This window comes from Pangasianodon hypophthalmus, chromosome 6 (genome assembly GCF_027358585.1).
Source record: "Pangasianodon hypophthalmus isolate fPanHyp1 chromosome 6, fPanHyp1.pri, whole genome shotgun sequence".
Classification (NCBI taxonomy): domain Eukaryota; kingdom Metazoa; phylum Chordata; class Actinopteri; order Siluriformes; family Pangasiidae; genus Pangasianodon; species Pangasianodon hypophthalmus.
In genome coordinates, this window is record NC_069715.1 from 26882034 (window position 1) to 26909841 (window position 27808).

Consider the following 27808-nt stretch of genomic DNA (forward strand, 5'->3'; position numbering starts at 1 on the left):
ATGATGATGTTCTTGGTGCAACAAAAGTAAAAAAAAAAACAAAACTTCAAGGCATTCAGCAAAAAAGATGATGTGAAGGCCAAACATTTGGCATTATTTCTTAGACTTTCTAGTCCATTTATACCAGTTGACCCTGACTACCACTGAAAGTGAAAAACCCATAGTTGGCATGCTAGAGTCTAATGCTTCTCCAAACTGTTGCCACAAAGTTTGAAGCACATAATTGTCTAGAATGTCTTTGTATGCTGCAGCATTAAGATTTCCCTTCACTGGAACTAAGGGACTCAAACGTGTTCCAGCATGAAATTGCCCTTGTGCACAAAGTGAGCTCCATGAAGATATGGTTTGTCAGGGTTGGAGTGGAAGAACTCGAGTGTTCTGCACAGAGCCCTGACCTCGACCCCACTGAACACCTTTGGGATGAAATGGAATACTAACTACACACCAGGCCTCTGCACCCAACATCAGTGCCTGACCTTACTAATGCTCTTGTGGCTGAATGAGCACAAATCCCCACAGCTTCACTTTAAAATCTAGTGGAAAGCCTTCCCAGAAGAGTGGAGGTTATATAACAGCAAAGGGGGATTAAATCTGGAATGGGATGTTCAACCAACACATGTGGCTATGAATGTTCAGATGTCCATATACCTTTGGCAATATAGTGTACATTAGTAGACAGGCTAAGTAACTAATCATCCAGTTTCGTTTACATGATCTCGTGAGAAATTTTTATGAGTGATTTTGATGTAATTGGATATCATTTGATTTCATATGAATAATGTTAAAAAAAAAAACACCCTTAACCTTTGTAATTTTACATACTGACCACTACTCAGATGGATACAGAGGATTTCTTACAGAGTGGAATTCACTGAAATCAGAGTTTCATCAGTTCACATTTTCTATCCCTGATAATTCGGGGGATTGAAGCCACCTGCGAGCTGTGACGTACATGCTGGTCAATAACTCAACTCTGAATATGTGTAAGTTTCCTGACGTAAATATCGGCATTAACTATAAATATGGCCCAAATCTTGATTTTTAAAGTCTTTAAATAGGGTAACACATCTTGCTCTTCATCAAGAACAAATGTCATGTAGCAGTTCTGTGGTGTTCATGTCTTTTTCCACATCTTTAGACTTAGAGGAGTAAAAATCGAATGTGTTCTCTCAAATCTGTGTTGTCATCTCTTGTCTCGTCTAATGTGATTGCAGCCATGTCACCCTCAACAAAGTGCATTTAATCTGTGTCAAACTAGAGTCTGTTAGAGAGAGCTGTGCTATCAGAACATGTGTGTAAGTGTGTTTGTGTGTGTGTGTGAGAAAGGGTGTGATTTAGACCAAGATACTGTCTATAGAACAGCAGCTGTTACTTCAGGCTCGGAGTCTGACGTCACTAGCCTCTAGCACTTGCGCTGTGGATCCCAATGCAGCGAGGTTGGAGAAGAAGAGTGTTAATGCATGGATGGTGTGATGTCAGGCTATATTAGGCTCGCAGGGTGCTCACACACTCTGAAAGGTTAGTGTGTGTTCACTCGAGCTGCTCGATGCAGATCTGAGCTGACAGAAAGGCTCTGAGCGCAGGTGAGCTTAGCCAGTGCCGACCTCACACACCTCTACCTGCCTCTCCTACATCTGTGCATCATAAAACCACATTAAAGTAGAGACCAAAAATAGCAGGATAAAAGAAACCAGTCTAAAAGATATCCGGTAGCGTTTCACAGGATTTGTTTTTACCATTTATACCATCATGTACACTATCGTGTAGCATTGTAAACATTAGCGGCACTACTACTACCAGCACAAATAGACACAGACTTACCTTTTCCTGTCACAGGAGACAAGCATAACAGCCTGTTAGACTCAGCAGGAGGTTGGCCGATAAGACAGTTTTGGATTCTGAGTGCACTGTAAGCCTGTTTAGGATTACACGCAGGATTTTATTCTTTTATTTGGTGAGTCACAAGCCAAGCTTAGTCAGAAAAGCACAAGTGTTCTGGTTCATAATGCTAATATGAAAGATGTACAGCGGTGTGAGGTTTGAGGTTTAAGCAAGCGGAGACTAGAGGTCACGGTGACTTTACAAAAACACAACAGAATAAATCTGGTGTCAGTGCCGAGCCGGGCCTCCAGGCTAGATCTGATACTGCGAAATGAATACAGGTAGCCAGAGTTTGGGACTGTCAGGCTAAAGAGACTTAAAAACTATACAACACTGCTGGAAAATTCGAAAAGTTTAGATGAGAAAAGTTTAGATCAGATTAGAGATTTTTTTAACTTATCAATTAATATTTTAACCCATTATTTTTTTTGTATAGTTTCCAATGTTGTGGCTTTCTTCTTTGTTTCTTTCTTTCTTTCGGTAAAGGAATTGTTGGAAACAAGGAACCTTATACTAATTTTTGTTTTTTTGCTATATGGATGTCCATATACACCTACACAAAGCCTACTGTTCATGCCACAGACATACACAGCAATATGTTTCATACAGGAAACCAACAAAGACCACCAACAGTGCAGGATCTCTTCATGGACACATTTAAGCTCTTACAATCAGATATAGCACAGGTATATCCCAGCCATCATCCTGGAGTACCCCATGTCCTGCACATTTTAGTGTTGTCCCTGCTCTACAAGGGAAGAAATGTCTAAAATGCTCAAATTTGGGGTATGTTTTCAGGTTATATATAACTCACCTTTCCTGCTGTATTTATTGATTGATTGATTGGTTGGTTGATTTTTAAAGTCTGTGTTTCTTTGGTATCGTTATTGTTTGAATTAGGATGAATGGATGCATTATTTTTATCCTGCCTACTGGGACTGAACTAAACCACTTCATGTTTAGATTAAGGGGAGTTTTAAGAGGGTTGACGTAACACAAGATGCATTGCTGTCGATGTTGTATATAAAACTCTTCTTCATTTCTATCACTTTACCAGTGAGAGTTTTTTTTTATAATAAGTAAGTATAATAAACTGCTTAGTGAGCTAGCTTACCTGTAGAAATAACCCAAGAAACACTGGCTAAGCTAAATAGTTCTACTATCAAAGTGTGTCTGAATTAGCAATTTTTGCAGCAAATCAGCAGTAAGGAGTGCATCTATTATCGTCTTATGTATCTTATATCTTCAGGGAAAAAAAAAAAAAAAAAAAAAAAGGGCATAATGGATAGAGGGATAGAGAGTCGGACTTGCAACCCGAAGGTGAACCTGAACCTCGGGTCCGGCAGGGATTGTAGGTGGGGGGAGTGAATGACCAGCGCTCTCTCCCACCCTCAATACCACTACTGAGACCCTTGAGCAAGGCACTGAACCCCCAACTGCTCCCTGGGCACCGCAGCAAAAAAGGCTGCCCACTGCTCCGGGTGTGTGTTCACGGTGTGTGTGTGTGTGTATGTGTGTTCACTACCGTGTGTGTGCACTCGGATGGGTTAAATGCAGATCACAAATTCCGAGTATGGGTCACCATACTTGGCCACAAGTCACTTCACTTCACTTCACTATAAATCAGGAGTGTCAAACATACAGGCCCCGTGCTGAACCTGGCAAGATAAATCCATGTTCTAAATAAAAATTGTCTTGTGGACCATAATTGAATTAAAAAAAAAGAGCTTCCATTAAAGGTAAAAAATACATAAGTACTTTAGGGATTTCAGAGCACAAATTATGCAATCGCAAATCTAACGTGTTTTATTTGTAAATAATTTTGCAAACTATATAGATTTTTCCCCCATTTCACCAGTATGAGCTATTTTGTGTAGATTGAGGACATATAATCCCATTTAAGTCCATTTCATTTCCAGGTTTCGGGACTGAATGTTTTGTAATGTGGCCTGTTACCTAAAATGAGTTTGCCACCCCTGTTGTAAATGGTCTCACTCTTTCTGGCTGATGGAAAATCTCTTTTTTGGGGTGGAATTGAGAGATATCCCCTTCTCAGTTCCTTCATTTTTCACATAGGTTACATTAAAATTAATGAAAAGTTGGAATGGGATGTGCATTAGCATTAGCATTATGCCACTGAGGCTAACTCATAATACTACCGCTTTAGTAATGAGCTCTGAGCTCTTGACATCCACATGTAAGAGCCGAGACTTCAGTTCTCTTATGTAAAGACATGACTTTTGGTATCTCTCTCTCTCTAAAGTTTACGATGTGGCGGGAATTTAGAGCAGCCATTAGCTCCTCTCTTCTTTAGCAAGGATTTATTCAGGTATGCAAAGGTAACCTCTGTTCTGTGCATCTCATCACTTGTTAAGTGTTGCTATAAGCACATGTACATGGACACATACATGCATGTATATTAGGTGTGTAACACAATTCTACTGTGAGTATTGGAATCAGTATCTGTTTTGTGCTCCAAACATCCGTATCTGGATCTGGATCTGTGGGCGTGGCCTAAACTAAATATTAACCCTACCAAGCTGTCCCCCCAAAACACTGGAAAACAGTGGAAAACCCCACACGTAGAAATGCCAACATTGTTATCACTGTTTGTGAATTCTGGCTCTGACAGTTCCTCAGCCACATCTCTCCAGTTCATAATTCGTCTCAACTAAGAATGTGTGCAGAACTATTTTTTAATCCCACTCATGCAGTTATTTTTGTTTTTACCTGCCCATGATATATTCTAAAAAAAATTAGTTGGTTCTCTAAACAAACTGGTAGCCTGATCCTGACCGGGCAGTTACTAAAGCTGAATGAACGTCTTACAGGATCCCAGTCCAATGCACAACTTTTATCTTAACCTCTCGTAAGCTTTCCAAAACATTTGTATTTGTATCCATTTAGAAAATATTATCTTTCTGAATAATATATTTGTATTTGCTTACATCCCTAATGTATATATGTACCTTATCTCATGCTGACTTATTTACACTCATGTATGTACGACCCACTGAAACAAACACAAACACACACACAAACCCACATAAACACGCATCTGAGTGCACAAATTGGACCCATGTCACAACACGCCATGCTCAGACAGAAGTGGGTCAGGGATATTGGTTGTTCAGTGGCCAGATGGGGCATGTAATACAGCGCGGCTGGTTCTTCTGCTCCTCCCTGGCACTCCTCATGCAGAGAAGGGAAAAACTCGATCTCTGAAGCCCAGCTGGGTCCTCACAGACCCTCCACATGCTGAGCATTGTGGGAATGGTGGAGAGGTTCAAGCTTCCCTGAGGTTTCAGCAGCTCACATGGAACAACATTGCGGATGGTAAATGGTGCCTAATTTTCCTGAGCTGCCATGACAGATGAGGTCTGCCAGCCCTCCAAGCTCTGAAAATGGCATTAAGTGCTCCAGCTCTGGATTACAGAAAATTCACATTTTACTGCAAAAAAAGGCAGTCTTTTTTTTCTTTGATAGAAAGTTCTCATTATGAGCTCTGTGAAGGAGCAAGGTGTTGTTTTAACATGAACTCAGAATTTAGGATTCTCCTGACAATACGGTGAACACTTTTCTCTTGCACCACTCAGGAACTTTTAGCAGAATTTTTTAAATGTCTAAAGCCAGGCTTAGACTGACACGGAGAACACATATTATCACACAGTCTGTTATAGAATTCAGCCAACTTTTTTTTAGGATCATCTCATACAGTGTGATAAGTAATAATCTTAAGAGGCCACTGTAATTGCAGTCTTAAAACAGACAGAGTTAACCAGACAGAACTGTATGGCATGATTACAGATACATAATCCCCCATTTTGTTGTCATGTCCATTGCCAAGTGACCTGTACCATGACTAAGTGCTGCATTTTAATTCCTCTTTTGAAATGGCTATTTTTGCCAATATTTTTATTGTCACAGATACTTAGCTTAATATCACATTTATTAGGTTGCCATGATCTGTGTAAAATTCCCCCAACACCAAATAGCTTTGTATTCATTATAATGTATATGCTCACTACATAGGGTAAAACATAATGGTGTTGTAGAAGATATCTATGACCTGTATGTCCTCTGTTTTCACTAAGGTATAAAGTATTGGCACACATAATGGCAGATGGCTTTGGTGGGTCACTTGCTGGCATTACAGATACCAGGATACAGATAGCTCCTGTTTGGGATTAATAAATCGACATATTGTAGTTTACTGTCTTGGGGAAGAGTACTAATAAAAATTTTAATTTAGGCTGGCTGGAGTAAAATCTAACAAATAGCTGGTTTCTGTAAGACAGAATAACACTGGGCAAATTGAAATGAAGAAACTCTGCGACACAGATTAAAATTGTAACACTTAACGAAGACTGGTTCAGGGTCACCGTCACATGGGGCAAGCCAGAATCTCTTCTATTCCAGGATTGGTTATCATGCCCTACCTTTTATGGTGCTTCTTCAAGGCCTTTGCAATGAATAGCCTTTGTCTCTTAAATATGAGAAGAAGAAAATTTGCCAAATTCTTTGGAAAAACTCAGACTTCTGCAACCATGTACCTGCTAGCCTTATAATAAGAGTGTGTGAATGAGAGGCTGAGTGGGCAAACACATATTTGGAGATAATTAAATGGCAGTCTTTGCCCCCTTGTGGGAAGCATAATGGCCTCCCGTTAGATTTGTTTTGACGCCAAATCCGCATCGATTTGGATGGCAATACAACAAGACACAGGTGAAACCCAAGTGACAGTAATAATTCAGCAGGGCAGAGCTCAGGCCAGAGTGAGCCAAAACTGGTGCCAAATCAGAAGGTGCTGTGTAGACACTCACAAAAAAAATCTATTTCAATGATATCTACATAGACTGGGGAAATAATCCAGCCAAATGCCATGTTAGAGCACAGAACTAAAATTATATGAACGTAGCAATGATGTATGTGACTTTTTTTTTTTTTTACAGAGATCTGTTTGCTGACGAGGGGAAGGCGTACAGCCAGTGTCCGAGCGGATACATACTGCCGTCTCTACTCCCTGTCAGTGGATAACTTCAACGAGGTGCTCGAAGAATATCCTATGATGAGGAGAGCCTTTGAGACTGTCGCTCTGGACCGCCTCGATCGTATAGGTAAGACTCCCTCAGTAACACACGTTTGTCCAAACCCACTCATTTATGAAAAGTTATGTATTAGGGGCGTAATCCAATGGCACTATCAGTATCTGTATCTGGTTATTGCTCCAAATATTACTATCTTAATCTTTATTCAGATTTAACCCTGAAGTGGGCGTACCTGCATGTCACAAATTTACTTGGTACTTATTCCCAAAACATAAACAAGCTCGTAGCCTAATGTAAACCGCTGTGACCCTGACCCAGACAGTGACTAAGGATGAATGAATGAGCTCTGGAAATGCATTATTCTTTGGCCTTTCTTTGTCCTGTGAGCTTCATATCGCACCTATTGCTCACACCCTCGAATTTCATATCTGACTGCTCACCCATACGAAAGTAAAAACTTTCCCAATCCCAATACACACCGCTAGTCTCAACCAGATGCCCTGTGAACCTTTCTGAAAAACAAATAAACAAACCAACAAATAGTGTGCCTCTTGTTTGTATCTGCATCCATTTAGAGACATTATCTGTTCATTCTGAATAGTGCTACATCCCTCTTACATGTTATTAAGGTCAGGACAAAGGACATGGTTAGTCATGGTAGCTTTGCTTATAACTTCATGTGAAACCAGGAATAGTTCAAATTCCACCTAGATTTTGCATTTGTTTTTTCTTATGTTGCATCTGAAAACCTGCTCAGCCTCAAGGATCAGTTAGGATTTGATCTGAAAGGTCATACGGTGTTTATAATTTTAAAATCTTAATGCACTTATTTTTTTTTTTGGGCAGGTGTAAAGACAAAAGGGAATTTAAATTTTATTAAAATCTGAGCTTGGTTTTGTCAGATGCCAGAATTAGCAGGCTGCACCTGCTAAAGTGTTCTGCTGCAATATTGAGTGACTAGTGGTCAAACTAAATTATGCGGGTTTCTTTCCTGAGTCAATTTGGATGGCTGGAGCTGCATATGCATATATCTCTCAATGTTTTTGAGAGAAAACTTCCTAAAATTTCCTGTGTATGATCTTTTTTTTTTAATAAAGGAAATGTAAGCCCTTCCTCCAGTTGTTTGAGTGGAAAATTGTGTGCAGTGTAGATTTTGTAGTCATTTTTGCTCAATCACTTGACAGGTGCCAGGAAATCAGGAGTATAGTATAGTATAGTATATGGATAGTGGCGTGTGCTGTGTGTCTGTTTAATGCCTGGGAGGGCAGTGTAATTTTCCTGACTGTTTCTTGAGTTGCTGGCCTTATCGAGTCAGTCGGCTGATGGCTGAGCAGCAGCAGCGTCTGGCTGTGTTACCGCTGTCACAGACTTCCATGTTTATCTGGCACTGCAGGGAGCCATATGGCCCTTGCTGTAAAAACACTCACACTCAGCCCACTCACTACAGCAGAAACAACAAACTGAATCATTTCCTACTAAAACAGTGTACATGAGTCTGTTGGCTTGTTACAAGACCTCTGAATGTGTTTTATTTTATTTTATTTTTTAGAAATAATAGAACTACATAGAAACTGGAGAAACTTTTGAAAAACTAAAAACTACCCTAAATAGTTGAGGCACCAACATATGTATGTTTAAAGCTTGTGCGGTTTCAGTAGTGTGTGAATACTCTAATATTATTCTTAATCAAAGAAAGCCAGCACAAAGCTCTCAAATGCTTCTCTTATGCTTCTGTTTTGAATTGATTTTGTTTATATTGCCATGTGCTTTTTTTTTTGGTCTCCACCCCTGTCCTGTCATTGGTCTGTTACCTAATGTGTGCACCTGTTCTAAGTTCATCCTTTGATTAGCTTGCCTTATGTACCGTCATGTTTCTTTATCTCCTCACAAAGTTTCATTCATTGTATGTGTGCGTTATGAAACCTTCTTTTATTCTGCATTTCCTAATCTGATTTTGTCCTTGCTCATGGTTTCGGTTTGAATTATGGATCATCCTTTTTTGTTGCAACATGCTGAGTTTAAGCATTTGCACTCTGCTTCATCACCTCCTCATTTACTAAATGAGATTCACTCTATTTCAAAACATTCTGAAATGGTCCTATTCCAAATAATTTTGCTTCTTTTAGGAAAAAATATTGAAAGATTAAATGCCAATAAAGATGTTTTCTAATTACAGTTTTCTAACTACAGTTCTGACACAGTATCCACGCTTTTTTTGATCTAGAAACCTTTTGCCACCTCTGTACAAATTCCAACAATTTCTGACTTTTTTACCCAAATGTGTCAATTTTTTTTTCTGCTGATTATTTACAGTGTTAATGGATCAGTTCAGGTCTGATGATATGAAGGAGAAAGCATAAGTTTAGTCCGAGTCATGTACTAACCCTCAGCTCACATGTCAATGATCACTTTCTGATATCAGAAAATGGATTTCATGATTTTAATGCTAATTCTGTTTCCTCCCTTAATTGGTAATGTAGTAATTATTCTAAATAAATAATTAATAAATAAATAAAATTCCATTTAGTTAATTATAGTGCAACAATTTATGATTGGTGATGGTACCAAAATGTGTTGATATCAAATAATGGGAAGAGGTCACAGCAGTTGATGAAGTGTACTGCATAGCGCTACATTTTTCTCATTCATATCTCCTTTCTCCAGCATGATAAAGTTTTGTGTGATAGTGTTTCTAACCTTCATCCCACCCCATGAGACTTAGATCCATCATCCAGCAACTACCAAAGATGGAAAAGACCCCTGTGTCTGAATGCCCTGTGTCTCTCTTTCTTCTATCAGCCATCAGCCCAAATTCGAGGCCATGTTTACTCGCTGATTACTTTCACTCCCTTATCTAGTGCTCGACAGTAAGAACTAGTCAAACACAGACTGGCCTGCCTGCAGGAGCCATCACACCCCCTACCAGGCTGTGCTATTTCCACACAGGTCGCCCCCTTCACTGCTATCAGCCTCTCAGCCTGGGGTATTCCCAAAGCTGTAGGCTTGCTGAGACTCAAGAAAAAGCGGTTGCAGTGTAAAAGAACAGAATAAAAGAGGTATTTAAAAAGACGCATGATCATAGCAGCTCTTTAATATTCAGCATGCCGCCTGAGGGTGAATAATGTCCTTTGTTTGGAGGTTATTCAAAAAAGCCATGATTATAATTCAGCTTTTTTGTGGATAAGAGAAGCAGCATGGGTGAACAAGCTAATGCTGAGCTTTGACCCAGGATTTCAAATAAATCATTTACCAGGTTTATATGTAGGACAATCATGCATAATCATTTATTTATGGATGAAGGAACCTATCATTCGGTACAGAAGAAGCTAAGAAATCATGTCTTTCATCTGTATCTGCAAGTTTTATGTGTAATTGTATGGTATGTAGCTTGATTGTTCTGTATTTCTATCCATTAGGAAAGAAGAACTCTATATTGCAGCACAAGGTCCAGCATGACTTAAACTCTGGTGTCCTCAACTATCAGGAGAATGAGATTATCCAGCAGATAGTGCAGCACGATCGAGACATGGCGCACTGTGCCCACCTGATGCAAAACCAACGTTCCCCAGCTCCTCCATCACCTACTCCGGTCATTTGGGCCCCACTCATCCAGGCCCCTTTACAAGCAGCTGCTGCTACAACATCAGTTGCTATTGCCCTGACCCACCACCCTCACCTGCCTCCCACACTCTTCCGCCCTTCTACCTCCTCTTTGGGTTCAACAAAAGAAGCCCCAAGAAGCAGGTTCCAGGTTGTACCCACATCGACAGCTCCTGGTTCAGCTGGAGACTCGCCTTCGAGCACCCCTCCAAAGCCTCGTACTGGAGTGGACACTCCTCTACTTGCATCCTTCCGGGCTCATCATTCAACAGGGCCACCTGGGTCAGGCAGTGGCAACCACCAGGCCTCCAGAAGCAGCATAAGTGGAGTTTCACATCCTGGGCCTGGTCGGGCTTCTGCATTCCCCACTGGCAATTACTCCAGATCTGCGTCTCCCACATGTAGTACTGCACAGCTCCATCCTCCACCCAAACACAAGCAGCCCTTCCCACCAAGTACCCCACCACTGTCCACTCACCTCCAACAAGGCAGCACAGGTGCTGGGACCTTGTCTGGGGCAGTAGGTGGCGCAGTGAGCATTGCTGTGAGTGGAGCAGTGGGGGATATGTCAAGTGGATTGACCACAAGTGGGTCTCCTGGGGGTCCATTAGTTGGTGCCACATGTGGTCTCTTGACCACAATATCTTCAAATGTTAGCCCTCTTTCAACTGGATCATTCAGCCATGCCCCAAGTCAGCTCCTCCATGGTCAGCAAACACAAAATACCAAACAGACATCTGCATTTCATCAGTTTGCCGGTGGGGGTGGCAGGACTTCTAGTACATTAAACCTCTTCCATACACCCACAACTGGATCCCCGTCCTCCACCCTTTCCCACATTACTCCAGCCCTTGAAGGCTCTCCTTCATCAAACACACAATCCATCAACCTACGGTCCTCCTTTTCCTCCCAGCTGCCTTTAGAAAGGTCAGCATTAGCATCTCTTGCTCAATATGGCTCAGCTAATGCTTCTCCCTGCTACACTCCTCTAGCCCCCAGCCCCACAGTCCAAAGTCCTGGAAGAACTTTCCACTACAGTGACCCCTCCAGTGCTGCAGGTTCCCACAGCTCTCTGCTTATGCCCCAGCATTCCTGCCCCGTTCAACTGCCCAGCTGTAACATTTCAGGAACTGAATCGCCGCTGGGCCGCTTCTCTGAAGATATGAAACTGTTGTCTAGCTCTCACCCCTTGCTAAGTGAAGAGGTAGCCCAGGCTGTGGCTCATTCCTCCCCTCGATCATCCATTGAGCCTGGCTGCCGCCTCTCCCCTTACTCTTCCCCGACACTGATGCCTAAGCCGTACAGCTCCATATCGGGGCACTTTGCTTCCCCCTTACAGACTTCTCCCAGTGCACGGCACCACACCCCCTGCATAGGGACGTCACCCTCCCTTCCATTCCGCAGATCCTCAGAGGCCCATCCTTCTGAACTGGAACCCCTTTGCGCCAAACTTCCCTCCAATTTGTGAGGTTAGATCACACCCTCCTGTTCACCTGTGGACCTGTAACTGAGTAATAACAATCCTTTTTTGTGTGACACTTTTATTTCATTATTTATCTAGATTACACTGTGTTTTAAACTTATTTTAGGATATCTAAATATTACTGTGATATAAAAAAAAATGAAGGTGTATCCACGTAAATTAGAAATTTAGATTACTCGTTTTGCTTTGTCATTCTCTATTTTTTATTCATTAATATATAAGTGAAAATATCTATTTAAAGCTATGTTAATCAACCAATAGGAGGGTGTGAAATATTCCGTACATAAACATTTGAGACCATCCATTTTCCACATTTCATTGGTTTGTGCGTTTGAAACGGACCACACAGAAGGACTATTCTGCAGGAATCTATGCACTGAAACCTGCATTCTGACTTTTTCTGTGTTCAAATCAATCTTTTTAGTAAAAGAGAAAGTCTACACTCTATCCAGGATCACATATTGTTGATCCTTATATGTATCTATGGGATTATATGTATTTATTCACTGTTTATTCACTTAATTTTGCAAAATATTATAATGTGTTGAAGAGAATTTAGCAAACCAAAAATAGTTTTCTTTTGAAATATTAGTACACCTTTTGGCCTACACCTAACTGATCTTCTCTTGAATCACAGTATTGTAGTAATATTGGAGTGGATTTCAGGTCCTCTATAATGGAGGAAAACAAACGAAGAAATTATAGAAACAGGGAGCCTTCAACAGTGTCCTAAATATTCACTTTTGTCTTCCAGGTTCATATGGCAGATGTTGGAAATGAATGGTGTGTGTATGAGTGTTTTCTGAAAATGGCTTGATGCAAGCAACAATCTTAGTTTTGCCTTTTAATATAAAAATAGAACTTCCATTGGCGTCTATGTATAGACACTTCTAGGATCACATTTTCACAGAACCAGTAACAAGTCAACCTTACAAAAGATTACTTGATGTAGCATACATTGAAAAAGTGCTGAATTTTCAACACCTACAGCATTAAAATGAACTCAGTGTTGGATTAACACCTGAAGTGTTCATATAAGTCCTGGTGGACACAAGAAGGGTTAATTCAACACTAGCAATATTGCTGTATACACATAGCTTTCTTGTCAGCTTTGGTTCAAAAACACTTTAGAGTCCTTTACTTATTTTCTTATATAATTATGAAATGTATTTATTTGTGCTCTATCTTTGTTTCATAGCCAGTTTGTTCATATATTGTTGAGTAAGATGAATGTATTATATCGAGTTAAGGATTGTGAAAAGGCCTGCACAGTACAAATTTAACTTATCATTAATGCTATCTGGAACAAACCCAGCTCAGTTTCTCTTTATTACTTCAACACTCAAAAATTACACATTTTACAAGTTACCTGTCCCAAGCCTCACCCATGTCTATAGGTCAAGCTTCAAAAATGGAAGCGCCCGAAGCCAGTCTGGGGACCTTGATGGTATTCTCTGCTATCCTGGTCCACCCTACTGTCATAGATACTGTTAACTGGCAGAAATCACCCATGTGGGTAACCATATTAGCATAAAGGTCACATGGTATCACATACACATGTTATTTGTGCGCTAGATTGAAATAAATTGAGAAGTTTGTTGACAAGCGGTTAGCTAACTAGAATCGCCCAGAGACAGTAATAAAAATTGTTACAGGAATATGTTAGTTAAACATATATAAATAGCACCACAAAATAAACTATTAAATATAGCTGGCTGACTAGTGTGGCCCCAGTCAGTAGTGGGTTGTCATTGGAGTAGCGAAACAGCTAAATTGCCAAATAGCGTGGTATTTATTGTAACTCCATTCACTATAACTTTATGTCAAAAATGATAGGTAATACATAAGCTGCTGTCACTCTCAGCTCAAGCCTGGCTAGCTAACGTTCTTATTTTGCACTTAATAAAGTCAGTGCATTCACACTACATATCAAATTGTTGGTACTAGCATATTAAATGCTAGTCTTAACTAAATAATCTGTGTCATACTGGCAGCTTTTGGCTAACATCTATTTCAAACAAACAAGGCTAGCTAGCTAACTAACAGTGAGCATGCCGACTACCTTTAGCTAGTTCCTAATTAGCCTATATTACCAACTAAATGTTTTTTGTTCTTTGGTTTTAAAGATACAGCATTCAGGTATTGAGTGTTACATTTACATGATCCCCTTACGCAAGTTTTATGACCATATCCAGAGCTTGAAATTCAAACTGTCTCCTCAGGAAACACTGGCACCTCTGGTAAAGTTCTGAAAGCTTGACTGAGGTAATGGGTTAGCAAAGTAGCTAAGGAGTGAGATCGGTCAGCTAGCCTCTAATCTGTGATCGTAGCTAACCCGTATAGGCTAGAACACAAGAGTGCATAGAAACCACATTTCTCTCAGTCAATGAGTTAATTCAATAGTAGTTGTTTCTGTCAGGAAAAGATCTGCTTTTTGTCTGTCTTCTTACTAATAGGATTACTGACAGATAACTTTATGTGCTGGCCAGGTGAGACAATTTATTTCCTCTTTGAGAGAAAACACAGATATTGATGAAACACATTTGCTGTCAACCTTCAAAAGGCAAAGATGGCCAAAAATAAATAATGTACCCACCTGAGAAAAAACAGTATCCCCACTTGAGAAAACCTGACCTGAGTCAAGTTAACAAGTCGGGAAAATCCTGCAACTTTTGAAAGGCTAGAGACATTTGCATGGAGGAGGGCACAAATGCAACAAGACAGTGATGCATCGAGGTGGTGATTTGTAGCGACAGACAGCCCAAGGTCTGACATGTAGACGAGGACCCCTGCGGGCTCTTCAGGATGAAGTGTGTTCCAGGAAGGTCTTTTGAGGCAGCTCCACTGCAAGTTATGATTGTTTCTGAGCACTTGTAAAAACATCCTGAGGAGGGCAGGTATTGATTGCATTATTGGACACAGCTTTGGGAGGTTTTGAGACCAAAGAGGAGAGTTTTTTTGTTCAGAAAGAAAGAAAAAGCTTAATGCTTAACTTTGTCGGTCGATGGCAGTGGAGGGGTCAAATCTAGAATGTGGAGAAAGAGAGAGAGAAAAAGACAGAGAAAAGAGAGTGAGTGAGATTGATTAGAGGGTAGACTGACCCAACTGAGAAACCTGATCATTAGCAGAGACAAGGACTGCAGTTCATCAATAATGCCAGCCTGAAGCTGTCAATCAAGCATGGCTGTCATTCTGGCCTTGGCTCATCTCGGGTTACACCTCTCCGGCTGTATGAATCAGTCACTGGTACACACAATTCATGGTTAGTGGAGACGGAATCGTACACAACCAAAGTATACTGTCAATCTCCAGATGAATTTAAACATAAGTGCACAAATTTCAGCGTGCACTATTTGAAGTCTAAGCTTTAAAGGTGCAGGGCGTAATTTTGAAAAATGTTACTTGATCTGTAATAATCACATAGCATCATACTTTATACAAACTGCGATTTGCTATATAGCCATGCAAAGGATCTCTGTAGTTTCTTTATTTTTGGCTTATTTTTCAAATTTCCAGCCCAGTTGATGCAAGGGTGCACATTTCAACCCTTTTCCCTAAAAAGAAACCCAGTAGACATACACTCTTATAATAAAATGGATCCTCATGGGTTCTAAATATTCTAGCTTTTCTTAAAGGCTCCTACTTGGAACTTGTAAGGAAAACACTTTGTTGTGTAGGGTGATAGATGGAACATTTTTCTAAGAGTGTATGTAGTAATAGAGATTGGAGGTCAGTTGGACCAAAAGCTAACCCTGGATTTTGCTTCATGAATTTTTTCATCGGTTTGGAGCAAAATCAGCCAATAATGGGCCATCCTGTTGTGAGGTGTTTATGGAGGCAAAGTCACTATTTTTCAGTGGTTTCAGTGAACAGGATAAATTATAGCATAAATCCTCTTTGGTGTTGTTAAGATATCCAACAAGGAGCAAAATTTCACTGTTGTTTATACTGCTACACACAAATAAAAAGGATTAATCAAGGCTTCTTTGGGTTTTTATTAGTCGTGGCTTTCGCTGGATTATACAGAGGAACAAACTGAAGAATCCTTTAGGGTGCTACAGGGAACCTTTGATCTCTGAAGGTTAAACCTCAGTGGCAATCCTCCCCAATGTCAACCTTAGTACATTATCTGCTATGAAGAAAAATCCAACAAAGGAGTACAGTTTCAGCAATATAAACCACACATAAACACACATATGCTCATGCAATAGCTCCATCAAGAAATGCAACCTGGAGACAATCCCCTGGTAGCATCAATTTTTCTGATTTGTGGTGGTTTTCATAGCACAACATGTACTGATTCCAACTGGGAGTGCTCCCAATTTTGGCACCTAATCTCAGCCTCACGCCGCTCGCTTTTATGCCGTGTTGCTGAGCCGTGAGGGAGCGCTCATGAAGCGCTGGTGCAGGCAGTAATGAAATCGCTCACAGTGATTGAGGATTAGGTTTCACACTAACAGGTCTGAGGCTTAAGAGTCGAGAGGTTGTAGGAGATGGGGTGTGTGTTTGGTGACTGGCACCATCGTCACTTATTCATGCAGCCAAATTCATTTTGAGACATGACTGGCAGAAACATGGTGGCAAATACATATTTGTGTCACTAGGTGTAGAAAAGGATGTGTTTGAGATCTAAATTGCTTTGGGGCAAAAGGGAAAACAGAGACTGTCTTCAAACTGCCGTAACTCTGTTGAAGTCCATCTGAAGTATGTTTCGAGACACATCGTCAGCATTACCGATTATTTGTTTTCTTCATTAGTAGTAATTTTACTCTAACCAGTGGAAATTAAGTAACACCCAAGCAGAACTGTGGTCTTGACAGGGATCATATAAGTCTAGGGACAGTTTTTTTTCTGCCTGAAATATTAGAAGCAGTGGTGCAAAAATGCTGTCAGTCAAGCATGGCTGTCACTCTGGCCTCAGTCTCACAAGTCAGACTTTGGTCTGCCGGCCAAAAAACTTTTGGTTCATGAAACTATGACTGAAGGTAGTCAGGCCATGCCACTATCTTTTGATCTGCTCATACTTACTCCAACTCAATTTCAGATATTTTTACTACCTTCCTTTTTTTGTTGCCTTTTTTTTGGCATTTTTCAGAGTGATATACTGCTCCATTTTCCTTTCTTTTGCAATTTGGAATGAGTCATATTCTGCTTTTTTTCCCCACAAAAGTTAAAAAAATTTCAGAAAAATTGCCATAATTAATGGTTTCAATGCAAAAAATGTATGCTGACTTTAACTTTGGTGAACACCGACATGGGAATTTGCATGGTCAATCAATAGTACAGCTGCTTTGGATGTGGTGACCTCTAAAAGCTCCTTGGTATTGTGGCCATAATAATAGAATTAGAGCTAAATTCCACAGTGTGCAAGTATGAGAGTTTATATAATATTTTCTGAACTGACTATAAATATTTCCATAAGAATGGAACACAGCCAGTCAAGAGGTTGGATTAGATGGTTTACTATGTTACTTTTTTTTTTTTTTTTTGGCTGTGGATGGCAAGTTAGTTTGCTTTCGTAGTAAAGTCATCTTCAGTAACTGCTTTATCCTGGTCAGGGACGCAGTGGATCCAGAGTTTATCCCAGTAACACTGGGCACAAGGTAGGAGAATGTTACGCTTTGTCCATATCCATGTAGATTTCCACTGGTTCTCTGGTTTCCTCCTCTCTCCCATAACAGTCTTGTTGATGGATTGGCTAAGCTAAATTGCCCCTAGTTGTACTGAGTTTATACATGGTACTCTGCGATGGACTGGTATCCCATCCAAGGATTCAGTGTTCCCTGGATTGGCTCCACATCCATCATGACCTAACCCATGATATAGCAGTTACTGAAGATGAATATGGGTTTCAGAGGACTAATGGCCAGACACGGACTGATGGGAGATTTGCATTTTGTTAAAAGACAAATGGATCCCATTGGATCTCAAGGACACTGGCAGAAATTTCCTATCTTGAAAAGACTCTACATACAAACCTCACTACCATCAGGTTTTCCCTACAGACTTGGATTGGATTCTATTTACCTATGTTAGATTAGATAGCTCTGACTCAAACCTCGCAATTTGACTGTGTAGGCCTTCTGACTTAGAGATTAAAAGATCAAGACATTTTGGTGATGATCTGTTTATAGGCAGCCTGAAAGAGTGCTGGTGTGTGTCAGCAAGATTAATCCTGAGAAAGGAGTGTGAACTTACAAAGACTCCCCTGAATCTTATCCTGGCTTTGGGTGGTTTTGACAGGGAGCAAATTAGGGCTCTTTCTTTCTGAGACACTTTCCTTAGCATTGGTTTTCAAACCTATGTCACTTACATAAAGTCAATCAATGTATTATATTTATGTAAACAGATTTCTATAAGGTATATACATATATATTTACATTGGACCTATTTATTTTTTTCTGCATTCGTTTAACATTGTTTTAATGACCATGACACGTTTGTTGCAGTGTTTGGAGTGTGTGTTATTACTGGTTATTTCCTCAGAGGTGTATTGTAAGCATTGTATAATCTGAAATGAGGGAATATTTGCCATTTCTCAGTCACTTTTTCAGATGTCCAGTTAGCATAATATAAATCTAATACTTTGTAATTTTTTGTTTTACTTCAAAGACTATGGGAAATAGCAATAAGTATTATGTACAGGTGTGGTGAGATGTGAGAAGTGCAGACATTTTGAGGACATTACGATGTCCACACACACATCCACTAGGTAGCGGCACTGTCGTCTGTGGCACACTTCACGGATGGACGCTTCTACAGAGTGGAATAAAAACCGGACTTATAATAAGCACACAAACTGGATATTATTAAAAGGTATCAAATAAACATAAATATTCTATTACAGTGTCATTCTTTTCCATTGTGCTTATTAACTATTGTGCGGATACATTAGCAAATGATCTTGAAAATGTATCTAATATTTTGTATTCTGAGATAATACTGTCTTAAAATACATTGAGTTAATCCTTAATAATGTTTGCTCAGAGGAATATAAGGTATATTACCAGCATTCGAGATGTTTTTGCTTGCTAAAATATGTATGTCCTGTCTTAGGCAAAATGACAAATTTTTTTGCTACAACTGAAATAATTGTAATCATTAAATTTTGCAGGAGTGTGTAGTGTTATTTTCTCTCCAGTCTCCTGGAGCATATCAGACTTCTTTATTTATCAGCAAATGTCAAGAAAGTAGCTTAACTCACTCACTCACATTGTCCCTCCTCTAAAAACTTCCCCCAGGAAACCGTGCATGATTGTGTGCATGATTGAGTGAAAATGCTTCTGTTTTGCATTCATTTCTAATTTAATATAACAATTTTCATTACAAATTATATTATTGATGACGGGAGTGAAAAGTAGAATCTTTAAAATATTTACATGAGTTTCTGAGTTTCTTAGTATTTGGTACGTCCCCTTTTTGCTTTAATGACAGTGTGCACTCAAGCTGGCATGGACTCCACATTTTAGATGCATGCATCGGAGTGTCGTCTAAACACATGCTTCAATAGAAGAGATTAGGCATGAGGAAAATCTGATCTTTTATACAAAGCAGTTAACATGGTCAATATCAAACATTTGAAGAGGAACCTAGAAATAATGCAACATCTTGAATATTAAATGTTTATTTCCAATTTTATATAGTCATTTAATTCAACATAAAAGCTCTCCTTTGCAGGAAGCAGAGGTCAGAATGCAAGGCCAGTTATGGTTTGGTGCAGATGAGACAGTTGAGGGTCAAAGGTCTTGGTAAAGTGTCCAACAGTGACAACTTGGCAGTGCTGGGATTTAAACTTCCCAATCAACAGACTAGAACATTAAAGGGCATTTGGTAAAATTGGCACTCAAGTCAGTACACCGTGAAGAACAGTAACATTAGAATGATTGTTTATTCATTTATAATCTCACTATCTGGTGTCACACAGAAGAGGACAAGTTCCCTTTTGAGTTTGGCTCCTATTGAGGTTTCTTCCTCATGTTCTCTCCGGGAGCTTTTCCTTGACACTGTTGCTTCTGGTTTGCTCATTAGAGATTCCTGTATAGCTGTATTGTGACGGTGAATTGAACTAACACAGAGCAATTTTAGAGACGCGAGGTTCATGTTACAATTATAGTGCTTAAAAATGAAAAGGGATGAAATGGCCTGTTGAGTAGTGAACAGAACATGAGAGTTAATTGGCCCAAATAAAAGTTCTCGTGCACACATTCATACACTCATACACTGTCATACTGTAGTGTATCTAAGGATGCCCTAGTGACTCTTTCTGTCACATTCTGTACCAGGATTCAGTTCATTCTCATTGTAATGCAATCCTTATCTTCACTTACTCCTGCGTACTCCTGAGTCCTGCTCCGTTCATACTTGGCCTCCACACACACACACACACACACACACACACACACACTTACTTTTGTAATTGTAAAGAGACACATGAGATGTGCACAGTTTAGACTACGGCACTGGCAGCTGGTGAAAGCAAAGTGGAAGTGTCTCTAACTCTGCCCCTGAGAGCACTCCGCTGTCTGCTTAATTAGAATTCCCCCTTCAGCTAACCTTCCTCTCCAGTCGCACCGACTCATTCAAAGTGAAAAGCCTTTGTTTTAGATCGTCAATTATAATTACAGAGGATTCTATTCTTGTGACAATGCACCAACTGTGTGTGGGCATGTTTTAATATCATACTGGGGACCAAATGTCTCGACAAGGATATCAATACCTGACAGTTTTGACTGAGGGCTGCAGCTTTTATTTAAAAATGCCAAAAGATTTCTATTTGGTTACTCAGGTTCAGGTTAGGGTCAGATTTAGGTGTAACATAGCATTGATTAGCTGCATTAATAATAATGTCAGTGGAAGGTCCTCACAGGTATAGTAAGACAAACGTGTGTGTGTGTTCAGTTTTGTGAGTTTTCAGGACTAAAATATTCTGATCTTGTAGCAAAACCAGAAAAAAACACCCTACCTTGCCAGGAAAAGCAAGATAGTCCTGACAACTTAAAAATGTTCCTATAAAAGCTATGTGCTACTTTTTTCAAAACTGAAATGGTGAAAATATTTCTTTGTGGTTCCTGAGGTTAAGGTTAGGGTTCAATTTAATATTCTGTCTCTCTTTCTCTCTCTCTCTCTCTCTCTCTGTGAGTGTGTGTGTGTGTAAGTGACTCTTCCCTGCTTGTAAGACTCAGTTTTATCCCAGAGGCAGCTTTAACCGTCCACTCAAACAGTCACAAGCCTCCAGATCTGAGTTTAAAAAATGATAGTTGTTTGAAGGTTTGTGTCGTGTCCTGATAGAGAGTTCACTTTCCCTTGGCCCCTTTAGCCTCGTAAGTGCAACACTGAGAATATATGAGCTAGGGGGCAGAAGTGGAAATGATCAAAATACCCCTTTTCTCAGGGTGATGTGTGTGATAAAATATTTGCATGTCTCCTGATGTCTATGAATAAATGAAGGAAAAGGGAATAAACAGGAGGCTTCTTTTCTTACGGGTCTGGATGTTTGCATCACACATTTCCAGTTTATTTACAGAAAATTACAATCTTAATATTGAGGCTTAATATCAGCTGCAGCCCCAGTTATCATTATCATATGTAGTTTAATCAGCCTTCAAGAGGACTTTCCATTTAGATGACCTATATACTCTGTAGCACCTCTATACACACATAGCACCTCTGTACATACTTTATACTATGCATATTAAACAAGATTCATCCAAATGAATTAACTTCATGATTGCAGAAGTATTTAAGCAGTCTCTAGTTTTGAGCACAATGATGACTAAATACCCCATTTACTTCGGGTTCTCTGAGAAAAATACAGACACTGGATCTCCTTTATTAAACTGGATATTAACAAATTTATTCATAAACTGTTTGTGGTAGCATTTACACCGGAAATGAGGTATTTGTGAAAACCCAGTTAGTTCAGAAAAACAATCATATTCAACAAGAGCACACCTTGAATGATCGGCTGCAAATCATCTAATTGGTGAGGAGTTTTGTGCAATTTTATATACTGATCACATTATCAATTTTAAATCACAGTTGTTTCATATTAATGACATGAAAGAAACCAATTCAAAACAAATCCATAATTTGAGACAAATAAGACTAGCCATTTAATTAAGACAAAAGTAATGGCACCCTATACAAAGAGGAAGAGTTAGTGTGTGTCTGTTGTAGCAGACAAGGCTGGAGTAGCTAAGCATGACACGTGCTTGGAAATCAGAGAAATCTAGAGCATTGTTCCAGACATTTCTTATGCACATCACATGCTGTGGTCAGTGCATTTGTTTTATTTTGGCAGGTGTTGCAGTAGTGCACTCTCGCATTCGGAATCATCACATATCCATATTAGAGCTCTCAGCTCGCCATGAAATCCTGCCACCAAAAGCCTTCTAACATCTGCCACTCTAGCAAATGCTCTTTGTAAGCCTGAAGTAGATTTTCTGCATGCATGATTATGCTGTATTATCACCCACAACGTTAGAGCTCCTGGGACAGTGTTGGCATATGAGTCAGTGACACAGGCCAAAAGCAGGTTAACAGCCTGCTACCTTAGTTCTGTGGATTATAAAAAGCAAAAGTCAAGATCAGGACACAAGGATTAGTGCTGCTACTAAAAATGTTACACGTTGCATGCTTTTTGAATTGTAGCGACTCCAACTAAACCAGAGTTGGCTTCTTAAAACTCTCAGTCAGGTGTATCAGTGTGTTTATATTTCTCCAAGTTATGACTCCAGACTCAGTTGATTATTAGAACAAAATACACAACAATTTTGTACATTTTTTTCTTTTCTGAGGTAATGAATAATTTGGTCTTATACCATGGCAGTGTTACTAAATTTTCAATTCTGATTCATCAGAAGGTGTTGATTAATTTTCTTTATACCACAGTGCAGTTGAAGATTCGAATATAATTGGTCACAGTTAGAGCTCGGACTGTGCTCTCGTTTTTAATAAGTTATTGTTTCTATAGTAACAGCTCATACATAGTAACTTGTATGGCGGCGCTCCACAAAACCTAAGACTAATAATAAACTTAGTTTTTAAAGAGTGTGTTGTTTAACAAAGAAAAGCTTAGAATTGTTGATGTGCTGAAGCTTTTTGTTAGGAGACATTTAATTAAAAATTATGAAAAGAGTCTTGGCTGTCAGAGCTTTGTAATGGTCACGTTGCTTTTTAAAGTTTTCCAGCAAGGGAGAGGCTTCAGGACTGAGGAGTTTCTGGTTTCTCTGTAAAATGACAAGTTGTGTTTTTTTTTTCTTTTTGAGAGAGAGAGAGAGAGAGAGAGAGAGAGAGAGAGTCTAATATCTAACTATAAACTGTTAAAATGCCCAGTGTGTCATTCATTATTAAATTAAACATTGTAATCTTTGGCAAATCACTGTGGTAAAAGCAGAATAACACGTCACTTTTCATAATTTCCATTTTCGCAAAAAGGACTATACTCCTATCATGTTCCTGCTTTGTGAGTCAGGAATCAAAGTGTGCTCTTCAAAAACATCAGGGAGTGGAAATTAAAAAAAAAAAAATAATGGTAATAATAATAATGGTAATAAATCTTCAGTGAAACAACGTTTTTTATCTTATTTTGCCATACTATTTTCATGTTGTGGTTTTATTTACAATATGGAAGGCAGGTGAGAAGAAGAATGAGGTGTGACCTGAATTAAAAGTAGGGCACCAGTATGAATTTTGGAACCACCTTAAGAAATTAATGCCCATTACCACCCTTTAAAATTTTTGTTCTAATTGACAATTTTTGTTCTTTAGGATCTCCTTGGTCCCTTTGTCTGTTGGAGCATCCCCCTGTGTCCCCTTTATAAAACCCGTGCACCACACAGTTAACCTCATGGCATCATGGCCGACCAGTCACAGATGCAGTGTACAAGTTTGCATTAGTTTTCTTGCAATCTTTATAGGAATGAATATAATTTGTTTCTTTTACTTGTAGAAACAGCAGATCCAACTTCAATTTATTGTAAAGAAAAAAAAGAAAAATCTTGCCCTGATTAATGATAGTTAATAGAGATCCCTAACCATTGAGAACTGTAAACACACAGCTATCGTCTGCTATCTTTGAGTGGTTGCTCAAGCTGATGATGTGACGTACACAATCGCCGTAAATTTAAACACATGCAGTGTGAAAATGAAGAAAGGAGAGACTCAACACAAGCTGTGATAATACAGAACAACCGAAGACTTGCTACTGTTAAGTTTCGTCCAGGGCGCAGAACAGAACATGCTTTATAAAGTCGTGATCATCTCCCAGGAATTAAAAGACTTGTTTTGTCTTTCGAGTAATTCAGTTGTAAATATGAGCAAAATCCATGCCTCTACATAGCTGGACTTTACATATTTTTTGCCAGTTTTTTTACAAAATAATAGAGTGTATACACAAACAAGGAAGTGGCCTTGCACCACAATATGGAACCGTGTACTGAAATACCGAAACTGTAAATAAAGAGCTGCAATAGACTTCACAGATTTCTGTAAAGGCCCATATATTTTCTTTAATGATCTTTCAAGAATGAGTGGTGCTTCTTGAATTTCTTTCAAGGTCTCCTCTAACATTTGGAATGGAGGGATAAAAGGGCCCAATCTCACTGAGACACATGAGAAGACGGCAGAGCATCTAAGGACATGGTGATCCATCTATAGTAGACAGGTCTATCTCTCCACTTTCCTTCCTTTTTATCAGTTGAAAGCGAGAGACAGAGATGAGAACGTCCATTGATCTCAATGAGTGCGATGCCACAATGGAGAGCATCATCCGTGGCCTGAGAAATGGAGAGAGGCAGCTCTGTTAGTCGACTGGACACCATAAAGCAATATGCAGGCCAGAAAAAGCTACAATCATTAATCACAAAGTCTTCCATGCTTAAAATCTATCTTCAGATCAATTTTTGCATGTGTATGTGTGAACTGTTTCATTATGACCAAATCAAACACATTTATTCTTCAGAGCTATTAACTCTCAGGCACAAACAGAGCAATATATTGGCTTTTGTGGTGATGTATAGCAGGGAACCAGTTTGAGGAATGAAAATGAAAAACAGAAACAAATGGAATTCAGTAGGAACAAAAATGCAACTGAAAAAATGCTTAACTTTATCTTAACCCTGAACAGAAACATTCATTTGAAATGTCTGTCACAGCTTTAATAAGGTCATTTTTTTCATGCCTTGTAGCCCATTTAGCTTATTATTTATGTCGTACCTTCAAGTTATGCTAAAGTATGCATTAAGCCAGTTTTAGACTGCACCACTACAGATATCTTTTAAGATTATTAGGCTACTTGTCGCACTGTATGAAGTTATCATAATAAAATCTAGCCCGAATTCTATAACAGACCGTGTGATAACATGTTCTCCTTCTCAGATTATATGATAATGACTCTCTAACGATAGACCTGTGACTAAAGTAAAATATTCCGCGTGATCCACGCTCGTGCAGAAAATGGGCTCGCATGGACAGAAACATTCTTTAATGTGAGCTTGAGATAATAAGGATTTTTTTTTTTGTCCATTACCATCTTTCCTTAAAGTTTCAGCATTACCATTACTGTAGCAGTTGACAGCAGTTCTTTGAGTTTCATATCATCTTATGCAGTCCTCCTGTTAGTGGCTTTTAGATGAGTGTCATATCAGCCAGGTTTACACTGCACAATTTTTGGCCTGACTTTTCTGTCACAGACAAAAATTGTACAATGTGAAAAAATTCTTTGAGTTTGGTAATGAGTTGAGATTGGTGGTCTTAACAGTGTGAGGTCTTAACAGTTTAGTGTCATTATGAGCAAAGACAGTCAGTGACATAGTTCTGGTAGAGTGTGACTGTTGCTACGACACTCGTCTAAAAGTTAGGAGCATGGCATAAGATGACGAGAAGAAAAAAACCTCAAACCGTGAAATGAAATGTTTATGTTCGGGCAAACATCATTTAAAATGCTGACTTGCTGACATTAATTAATGTAATGTTACCAGCATACAGTATGTGCCTGGCTTCTCATACAGTGAGTTGCAAAACTAATAGACAGAAAAAATTATTATATTATAATTTGTTATATTCAAATTTACTTTTAAGAATGGGTATTCCATGTTGTTCTCTTTTATCCAGCCATGAATGTCTTCAAACTCCAAACATTACCACCGTGCATTTGTGTGAGTGTGTGTGTGAGTGTGTGTGTGTGTGTGTGTATTTTCACTCGATTAGAGGTACCATCCTGAAATGATATTTTTCTGTGAATTTTTTCAGGATGGAAGCGCTAATGCCTGTGTACCAGATTTCAAAGTAGTAAAATGCTTTTAAATCTTGGCAGTACTTAGACCCTTATTACTTTAATCCTCCTGGTCAAACGCAGTTAATTTATTCAGAGCCTCTTGGTCTAAATGCAAAATCTCTTATAATATAGTTATAATATGGAGTGGGAACCACAGCTATAATCTATTCTAATTAGACTTTTTTTCAGTTTAGCTGAAGTCACAGACAGTCCAAATTCACTCTAAATTCTGAATATTAGAGAAAAACACCATCTAAATATGAGCGAATAAAAATCCTGGGTTGAATGTCTTGTCAGATTTTAATATCTGATGTGTTATTTGAGGACTAGAGTTCGACACTTGACATAAAATGAGAGAGAGTGATTCTCTCTCTCTCTCTCTCTCTCTCTCTCTTTCTGTATGTGTGTGTGTGTGTGTGTGTGCTGCTGGAAGATGTGTGGCCACAGATGTGACACTTGGAAGATCTCTTTATTTGGATCTCCCTCAGCGGTGGCTGCCGATACTGTAGAGTCAAAAATAAGTTGTCAACTGAAGACAGAACAAAGAGACACAAAAGAGCATTGACTCAACTCCATAGGAGAAAGGAAAAAAACAGGAAGAGAGTAGAGGAGATGAAAACAGAAGAGAGAAGAAGAGAGGATATGAGAGAGGAAGAGAAGAGAAGAGGTGAAAGAAGGAGAGAAAGAGAGGAGAACAGAGGAGATGAGAAGAAAAGAGGAGAGGAGAGGAGAGGAGAGGAAGAGTGGAGAGGTGAAGAGAGGCAAGGAGAGGAAGGGAGAGGAGGAGAAAAGAGGAGAGGAAGAGAGGAGAGGGGAGGTGAGGAGAGGAGAGGAAACAAAGAGAATGAGAGGAGAGTAGTGGCGTGGAGAAGAGCGAAGAGGATAGAGGAGGAGAGGACAGGAAAACAGAGGAGAGAATAGGAAGAGAGGAGACAAGTGCTGGAGAGGAGAGGGGGAGAAAAGAGGAGTAATGAAAAGTACAAGAGATGAAGAAGGGCCAAGGAGGACACTGAGAAAAAAAAGTCTAGAAGATGAGAGAAGGCAATGACAGCAGAGGAAAGGGGGAATGAAGAAGGGATGAGACAGGAGGAGAGAAGCAGAGATGAAAAGAGAGAGAGGAAAGAAAAGTGGGGAGATAGAAGGGAGTAATAGTGTGACTGTTAAGCAAAGTTGACAAAAAGCTGAAAAACACTGTAGAAGAGAATATTAAAGCTCCTCCCACTCAGCCATGTAACACTGAGAGTGAAACGCTTCAAGCTGCTGTGGATCAAATAAAGTATTTGCAGAAATTTGTAGTTATGAATGAATGAGTGATTGAGTGAGTGAGTAAATGAGTGAATGAATGAATGAGTGAATGAACTCAGCTGAACTGAGTTAAACTGAATTTAATTTAACTGAATTGAACTAAATTGAGCTGAACTGAACAGGACTGATTTGAATAGAATTGAACTGAACTGAATTGGATTGAATTGAGCTGAAATGAATTGAGCTGAACTAAACTGAACTAAACTCTATTGAGAT

The 27808-nt window shown here is 39.4% G+C and overlaps 1 protein-coding gene across 1 annotated transcript in view; it reads left to right on the forward strand.

Annotated features, from left to right (window-relative positions):
• hcn4 (hyperpolarization activated cyclic nucleotide-gated potassium channel 4) overlaps window positions 1-12457 on the forward strand; it is a 94395-nt gene extending 81938 nt beyond the window's left edge. Inside the window, exons 8-9 of the mRNA XM_026913470.3 lie at window positions 6834-6998; window positions 10346-12457. Of these exons, the coding sequence (XP_026769271.1) occupies window positions 6834-6998; window positions 10346-11997 (1817 nt within the window). The 3' untranslated portion in view covers window positions 11998-12457. The remainder of the gene's footprint in view (window positions 1-6833; window positions 6999-10345) is intronic.
• Window positions 12458-27808: the final 15351 nt, after the last annotated feature.